This window comes from Borostomias antarcticus (genome assembly GCF_949987555.1).
Source record: "Borostomias antarcticus genome assembly, chromosome: 1".
NCBI classification, from domain to species: Eukaryota; Metazoa; Chordata; class Actinopteri; order Stomiiformes; family Stomiidae; genus Borostomias; species Borostomias antarcticus.
The window spans coordinates 50,896,237-50,905,581 of record NC_140234.1 but is presented as its reverse complement, the minus strand read 5'-3'; the positions used below and the strand labels follow the sequence as shown (position 1 = coordinate 50,905,581).

At 40.2% G+C, this 9,345-nt stretch overlaps 1 protein-coding gene across 1 annotated transcript; it reads right to left on the bottom strand.

Moving 5' to 3' along the window:
• Positions 1 to 3,955: 3,955 nt before the first annotated feature.
• On the bottom strand, positions 3,956 to 6,349 carry chchd2 (coiled-coil-helix-coiled-coil-helix domain containing 2). Its single transcript, XM_084440381.1, has 4 exons — positions 6,172 to 6,349; positions 5,354 to 5,615; positions 4,870 to 5,056; positions 3,956 to 4,402 (listed from the first exon to the last, which is right to left on the bottom strand). The coding sequence occupies exons 1-4, from the start codon at positions 6,219 to 6,221 to the stop codon at positions 4,392 to 4,394; spliced, it is 510 nt and encodes a 169-aa protein (XP_084296507.1). The 5' UTR covers positions 6,222 to 6,349; the 3' UTR covers positions 3,956 to 4,391.
• Between the last annotated feature and the right edge of the window lie 2,996 nt (positions 6,350 to 9,345).

The window sequence follows — 9,345 nt, the reverse complement described above, 5'->3', positions numbered from 1 at the left end:
CCTAGACAGGTTATCCAAGGCAACTGTGCTGAAAACACAACAAACAGTGCATTTAATGTAGGGCAGGCAGACTGCCCGACTCAAGGATTTAAGCTGGTCTTGCTAATATACCTGTATGAGGATCTGATAACCAATTGTTAAATGTAAGATATTGTAATGACGCTATAAATGACAAATAAAATACAGATTCTAGAATTGTTAGGGCAAACTTGTAGAATCTTACAGTACTGCCAACACTGCACATGCCCATTGATTTTAGTTAAGTTTATGTCAGAATGTTACAGTTGAGTACAGAGAGGCTGTATGAGGGAGACACATTGTGGTTGAACTGCTGGTATGTTTCACATGCAGATACATGTAGCTACTAACATCTATCTATAATGACATAACACAGGTACGGATGGATACTAGTCCATGAGCCAGGCCAGATTCCGGTACAACTCAAGGTGGTTACTTATAATTATTTAAAAGATTCATGTTTGTAGATTATATTTTGGTATGATAACCATTCCTGAGTGGTGTGTCACAGTAACCAGCTCATGACGTTACCCACCCCCTAAAGTAAGTAGCATTTTAGCTGCTGGTGCATATCCTGATTTAGGCTCATGGTAAGAACATTTTTTATGTTTTATAATATTGTGTTTGGTATTATTTTAAAGGGGACCATCAAAAAAACACATTTTCCACAATTTTCACTTAAACTTTATACTTTCGTTTAGCCCTGTGGCATCTAGGAACACCAGGGACACAAAACACAAAAACTGGAATATTCACAGGACTCTAAGGATTCAGGAAATGTATAATATACCCATATTATTTCATTGTAAGAGGTGATTGTGAGCCTTACAGTAGAAGGGCTATAGACCAAAGCCAGTTAGGTCACAAACTGGTTTTTATACATGTGTTTAAATACACAATGGAAATACAGGATAAAAAGGAATACAACAGTGAGGAAAGGAACTACTTGATATTATAAACAACATTAACATTATAACATTACAGATAACATTTACATTCGTATATACTTAGTCAATGATATTTAATCCCATATACAGTATATTGTTAATGATGATGCAGTTTGATGAGTGACACAGTGTGGTGATTCTGGACTTGGTTACCCTTGTTAACACCATCTAAGTACACACAGAGATTGATAATAATAATGTAAACTTCACATATTCCCATCACTAACGATATACTGTATATGGGATTAAATATAATTGACTAAGTTTAATATTCAAGTAGTTCCTTAGCTCACTGTTGTATTCCTTATTATCCTGTATTTTTGTGTAGCCTATTTAAACACATGTATGAAGACCACTTTGTGACCTAACTGGTTTTGGTCTAGTTAGACTAGCCCTTCTAATGTACAGTAAGGCTCACAATCTCCTCTCACAATGAAATAATATGGGTATTATACATTTCCTGCATGTTGACAGATGCTATCGGTAACGCAGAGTAACCCTATATGTTAGTGTGTGTGTGAAAGGAAAGATAATATATGTACTGTATATAGCTAATAATAACTTGTTGGTTGCTGTTGCTATCAAGCCTACACTTGAGGCTTGGTTGGCTAATTAGCTTATACTTTACACTTTTGACGTCATAGGCTAAACTTTTTTGTGAAAAAGTGTGTCACCGAGGGCTGTCGCGCACCATCGTATAGGGTTACCCTACTGTATGTTACCGATAGCATCTGTCAATACAATCATTCCCCAAAATTACTAGGGAAAGAATGGACATGTCCCACAACATGCCCTCGAAATAAAATTAAAGACATGCTAAGGGTGTAACTTGAGTATTTAAAGGGGTAGTGTGCTATTTTGTACATTTAGCCCCATTTGTGGTCTGTCTACCATGAACCTGAAACATAGAGATCAGAATTTCACTGATCGTTCCAGTATTGATCTAGCTGCAGTTTTTATGCAGGCTGTCACTGGGCTACAATGGAAGTCAATGGAGCATACATAAATGCATTGTAAAACTGTGATAAAGTGGTTTTCCGAGAATGGAAGAACAGCGTGTAACCTGCAGTCTCAGTATGCTCTCCCGTGAAATGTATCGCAATCCAAACATTTTAACATCTTTGTCATGGCTTGAACATAAGCATTCCCCTGGTGCTTGTTTTCACCTTTCTCACAAAGGACTATGTGCAAGTCATGCCAAACACCTAAAAATATTCCGTTTGTGATACACTTCACAAGGGAGCATATTGAGACTGGTAAGATTACACCCTGTGCTTCCCGTTTCAGAAAAGCACATTCATCATAGTTATTCAATGCATTTACGTAGCCTATGCCCCATTGACTTCTATTGGAGCCCAGTGAGAGCCTGCATAAAAACTGAAACTAGCTCAATACTGGAATGAACTGTGGTATTATGGTCTCTATGTAGTTGTAGTATGGTAGATAGACCACGAATAGGGCTAAATGTCCAAAATAGCACACTACTCCTTTAATAAATACAAAATAAGAACGTATATAGCCTAACGTCTAAACAATGGACTTTTATTATTATTATTATTATTATTATTACATAGCCTATTGACGTGAGCTGTTGAGTCTCAATAAATGATATGCAGTCACACCATATGGCATTATTCAATCAGTCAATATTTGTCCTGCTAGGATTCTGATTATAAGGGAATTGCGCGCATGTATCTTAGAGTAACCAATACCAGATAATTTAAAAACCTACCCTATGTAGCCTATGATAATATGGGGTCACTAGCTCCGTATAATATACTACGGAAATACATGTAAATCCATTGTATCTAGTTCAGCAATCTATCTCATTATTGTTTTTACCCCTATATCGCCATTTGACCTTTTACAACGCTGACATGCGAGTGCAGATAGCCCACCTCAAATTACAGTAGATTCCCTGGAAGTAGCCTATAGCCTACTCACCACCGTATCTCAAGGTACACACCGAGTGATTAGTCCCTTTTGTGGAGGTAGCGCATTATTATTCACACAATAGCACGTTTATAACGACATAAAAATTAACAGAAACAAGTGACGCTTTGCGAACGATAGCGACTGAGACCGTCTTCACGTGAACTGGTGGAAAGCGGCGAGCGCTAATGTCAGATGCTAAAAATAAACCGTTGCTTGAAGAGCAGACCTTCACCGGGTGTTCACATCTTTTTATTCGTACAATAACCCAGCTTACATGTCCTAGGCTACTGTAATAGATAGACACATAATTATTCATGGGTAGGACGGCTAGACTACCACAGGGATTTATAGCCCACTTTTCATACTGTAACTAAATTGAGACAGGACAAGTGTTGCAAGTCAAGCTGCAAGACTGAACTGATGCAGTGTTGCCAACTCCTCTGTAAGGGAAGTAGACTGTTGGCTCTCCCAAAAGTAGATAGATGACATGATCAACGAATTTACTTAATATGCAATTCTGAAAGAGGCAAAATGAATAGAAAATACTGACGAAGTACGAATAGAAAAGGCTGACAATTGTATTTACAACTTGTTTGTTCCCATATAACTATAACGCTAACTTTTTTTACAGACATGCAGTAGCCTAATGAATGTAGACATACAAACTAATCACATATTTGCTGCGGGGCTGCTATCTAGACAGACTGCCTGAGTGCTGTGTGAGTGGTGAGGAGGAGACTGCAGCCCTGGCTGTACTCGGATCTCGTGAGCTCTGTGGTAACGTGAACCGCAGAACGGGATATGTTAGATGCTTTTGCAGAGCTCTGTCAACACATTCATTCTCCAAATTACCAGAAAAACTCGCTAGATTTGTCGCACTAATTAAGTCGCCAAGCGGTCTGGAAAGTCGACAGACATAGCGACAAAGTCGCCAAGTTGGAAACACTGGACTAATGTGGTTCTGGACTGAACATGGAGATGCGGTGCCAGGCTGGGTGAAAGGGAAAAAGGTATAATTAAAAACAACTTGACAAATTATGATCCAAGTGCTTTATTAGAGCCCTATGCTTGTTACAAGCAAATTGCGACTTTACAAGTTACAACCATAATCCACTGGATGGAAATTGGTAGGTTTCAGGAGAATATTCACTAACATTGGAGTTTACATTTTGCGTGGGAAATAGTCTAAATTTGAATATTTCACTGATCAGTGATTTAGAGAACATTTGGGATAACGTCATTAAAACATGCACCAAACGAACATATAAACATATATACTGTACTGTAAGACTGCCCTTTAAAGACTCGCAGAAATCACCTAGAAGAATGTTTTTATTATTAATGTTTGATAATAATTAATGACCGCATTTGATCAACAGACAGACTAAAGCAAACCTATTGAGCCTTTGAAAATTACACCTTTATTACTTAAAAAATGTGTGCATGAGGAGTCTGTGTGCGTTCAGCGGTCTCAAGGCCTTTTTCACGCCCTCATGACAGTCCTATGGAAGGAAAGAAGTTATATTAGTTGAGTTCAATTCCATTAGACATGTTTTACATTTCAAGTCTTCATTGCTACAATCTGGCCACTGATATCTGCAAATAAAAATGTGATAGTTTCCCAAACCTATCGACTGATTTAGAAACAAAATCATCTATGCCAAGCCAAGGCAGGTCTTTCATACCCTTTTCTACTGTTTATAAACTATTTGAGTGACAAGTAACCCCTAAGGACTAAGGCCCAAATCATATTCAGCCTTGCCTCCCTGGATCCCACAGACTTCCAAATCAACAACTAATAACCCCTAAGCTCCTTTGACTATGTCAACAAGTTAGACTTAATTGAATTGAATTAACTCCAGACATCTATGCAGCATTCAGGAATACACAAAGCTCATCTTAACCTATCCCATGGGTGAGACGTAAACTATGCAGCCACACTCACAAACACATTCTCACACAACCTTACCATTGGAGAATTTGCACTGTTTGAGCACCTCACTGAAGCCTTCGCACAGCTTGAGGTCACTCTGGGTCTGGGCACACTCAATGAATTGCTTGAGTTCGTAGGAGCAGGAGTTCTGTGGGGCTGCTGGCTCCTGCTGGAACATAGACTGGGGCTGCTGATGGTACATAGGTTGGGCCTGGTAGGGCTCCTGAGAGACAAAGTAGATAGATGTTGAGTCATTCATCTCAATCATGCCAAAAACAATGTAATATAACAGTGGTGATTTTCTTTAGGTCCACTCCAAGAATATCCATTCATCATGCCACACATTTCCCCTTGCCACACATTTCCCCTTGACCATAATCAACTTCCAAGATGATATTTGAGAAAAATAATTTTAAATAACCTGTTACTTTATCTGGTTATATGTTGTTCACCTGGCTAGACACCTGATTTAGACAGTGCCTTAAAGCTACCTCAATCCACATGACTAAGCTCTGTTTACCTGATAGGTGACATCAGGCCTGGCAGCCTCAGATTGTCCTCCACCCCCCCCACCGAAGCCTCCAGTCATGGCGTGGCCTATGGTGTGCCCCACAGCTGAGCCCACAGCTACGCCAGCGGCTGTGGTAGCCATCTGGGCAAACATGCCAGGCTGCTTTGGGGCTGCAGCAGGGACAGCCATAGCAGACGGAGGGGCATGGGCAGGAACTGGGGCGTAGGATGGAGGGGGTGCCGCCCTGGCCATAGGTGGTGGTGGAGCCCGGCTGGGGTTAACATTACAGACGAGGACAGAAGAGTTAAATTAAATGACCACAATCAAAACCACAGGTAAAGAAAAATTCATACCGCCATATTATTGCAGTATTTGTACATTCTTCTAGCTACAAGAAAGCGGCATCCTGGTGGCTTGTTAACTAGTAACGTCAACTAACTAAAGAGTCCAACAACCGTTAGCTATCCACCTTTGCTAACGTTAGGTAGCTGATGAAGGCAAAGTTACATTCCATTATCGTTAGCATGCACTCACATTGATAATTTATGATAAACCGTTTATACAGGCATAGACTGAACTTAACTAGCACTAGCTATAGCAAGAAGTAAGATAACTTTTTGCTTACAGGCATCAATTAAATCATCATGGTCATTCAACTCAATGTCACATGCATCTAGCTTACGATAATTAGTTAGTTAGTTAGTGAATTAGTTAGTTAGTTATGAGAGAGACAGAAGCTAACCAAAACCGATGCCAGCACTTGCTAGCTAGTTAGCTAGCTAACGTTAGTAGCTATCACAGCCATTGGTTTCTGGCATAATTCATACCTGGCAGGTGGAGCCATCCTAGATGTTCGGCTTCTACTTCCTCTTGGCATCGTTATACTTACGAGGACAAGTCAACTGTTTAAAATGTAACGTTATCTCTTTTAGAAAGAGAAAGCAATCGTTCAGTCTTTAACGAAATGCGTGGTCGACCTTGGCTTCGGATCTAATAATCCTGAACGTTCTGTGTTGCATCATTTGTGTCACGGGGAACTTCCGGCAGTCATATCCATGTACAATATAGTACTCGCGCAATAATCAGTATTTTGGTAGATTATTTAATTAATTAATAAAAAGAGAAAAAGAAAGAAATGTACAGCCGCAAGCTCACCCCAATTAATTATTGTTTTAGAACTCACTCGGGCGCGTACAGCTCTAATGTGGTTTAGCCTCGTGAGACCTCCTGATCTCGCGAGGCTAACTGTGGCTGGTGCTACCCTTATTTAGGTCGTAAAGGGACATTTCTGTTGTCGTTTTTGCACAATGCAGCGCTTTCTTTAATGTTTAAATTTTTAGTCTACTTTATTGTCATTGCACTAGCACAACGATGCATCATTTATGTCAGCGTTTTCCAATTCGCAGTTACTTTGCAGATGCTTCACGCTTTAGTGTTTTCTTGTCCTTTTGTGTTCATATTTGTTGGCCTAATTTGTGTTTTATGATTTGTAGTAGGCCTACTATTCGTGTTGTATGATTTGTATTCGTGTTGTGATAGGGTAATGTCGCGAATATGAGGCTGCTTTGTATACGTTTATCCACTAGATGTCCCCCTTGAACCTTTTGTTACTCAAATAACTCTCCCCTTGGACTAGCCCTTTTCAGTCCTGTAGTCTCATGCTCGCTCATGCCAGACTACAGTCCTTTCACCCTCCATTGACTTCGCCGTCAAAATAAATCGGTGTCGGCCTATTTAGGAGAGGCGCTCATATTTACAAGTGTCAGATAAACATGAAACTTCACTTACCTAAGCAAAAGGGTCTATTTAAACAAATGCTGGGTTTTGAAGCTTCAAAGAGACCGCCACCACCAAAGAAGACTAACCTACCTCGGAAAATTAAATTAACTCGGACAGAACGCGTCTGAATAAGTTATTTAATGGTAGCGCCGAGACTTCAAAAGCCATCATTTGTTTAATGATGGTGGCGCTACACCAACCGTCTAAAGCTTACAACTTCACAACAAAATCACAACAAATCAGCCGTACGTGCTATCAATTTGCAACCACCATCAAAATAGGCCCAAGTCGTCCATATGGTTCGAGCTGGCAGGAATTATGAAGTCCATTACTCCTTCTCACCCATATTTGGTCAACTGACACCACAATTGCTACACTGCATCCTCAGACCTTTTTTTTTTCTTCTCAAAAATTGAGCCCACAGCGCAACACAAAATGTCTATATCCGGCCAAATGTATTGATTGACCACTGATTTAGCACAGCAGCAGTTATCACTCTGCAATTAGACAAGCCAAAAGCCAGTTTGTCCCGCATGGAGCAGATAGATAGATAGATAGATAGATAGATAGATAGATAGATAGATAGATAGATAGATAGATAGATAGATAGATAGATAGATAGATAGATAGATAGATAGATAGATAGATAGATAGATAGATAGATAGATAGATAGATAGATAGATAGATAGATAGATAGATAGATAGATAGATAGATAGATAGATAGATAGATAGATAGATAGATAGATAGATAGATAGATAGATAGATAGATAGATAGATAGATAGATAGATAGATAGATAGATAGATAAAGGCCAAGCAAATGGCAAACTGCTAGCTTCTCACTTGGCTCAACAAGAACATGACCTTCCCTTGGTGTCTATGTTGTAAGTTCAAGTCCTGATTGATGCAGAATAAAGGTGCTCGGGCATTGTGCCATTTAGATTTCAGGCACATGGTTTTAAAGATTTAAGAAGTTTTAAACAATTAGGGTCCGGGTAGAGACCCTCATGCATTTTGTCATTTGTCTCCTCCTTCTTCCTCTTCCTCCGCAAAATGTCTGGCCACGACACAGTACTGTTCGAGGCTATAATTTAACCTTGATTTTTCAGTTAGGGTGAAACAACAGTGTGAGACAGGTGGATTTTTAATCTGACCATTTACTGAAGATGAAATTGAACTATAATGGCAAGTGCAATTCAAAGAACTGGAAATATAGAACACAATTATTGTATATAAAAAAGTATTTATAGAATAAGTTGATTTCTTTTTTCTTTTTTTTCAAATAACCAGGTCTGATACTGTCCTCTTCTATATTGTGATACAATGGTGTACTACTCTAGCCCTCTGTCCTTGTTCAGTGGTCAGGGCACATGTGTCACGCTTACGGCACACTCCCTTTAATCACCAGCCTATAAATTGACCAGAGACAATGGGAACAATGGCTGGCGGACAAGCCTTGATGTACAGTCTCTCAGTGTTGGGGCTTTCCCCGTTGCCATATGTACAGATGCCATGGCCCCCCCGAAAACAATGAGCGTGCCATGCGTCAGGATGCTCCTTCTTTTATTCTGGCGCCGCTGCCCCCTGCTCCTCGAAGCCTTGCGGGGGATGCCCTATGACCCCTTGGTAGAGCCTTCACAATAGAGCGAGACACGTCCTCCATGTGGACACTTGCTGCAGCCCCAGACTCTGCCGAGGCAGGGTGCTATTTGGTGAAGCTCTCCTTGGCATGAAAGAGAACATCACTGAGACAGAGATCTTGTGGGGGAGAGGGTGGGTATCAAGGGGAGCACACATGATGAGGCAATTGCAAAAATGTTGCCCTGGGATAGATTTATAACTCAAACAGCTCATGAGATTATCAAGAATAATTCAGTAAAATAGTTCACATTTATTTGTATTTTTGGATTATACACCAAAATAAATGCAAAGTGCACTCCATTAATTGGAAGGTGCCAGACATGGGCCGTACGTGTCCGAAATGCATACTACCTGCTACATGCTATAGTAGGCTACCTAGCAGGCAAGAGGCAGTATGCACCGTTTTGATGTAGCATGCTACATTTCGCATACTATATAGCAGGTAGTATGCATTTCGGACACGGCCAAGTTTTCAGCCATACATTCTAAACTAAACTACATTCTAAAATCCTTTGGGGAGGCAACTGTTGCACAGCGACGCATAGGTTTTATTGTCCACATCCCTGGGGGCCCGTCACCT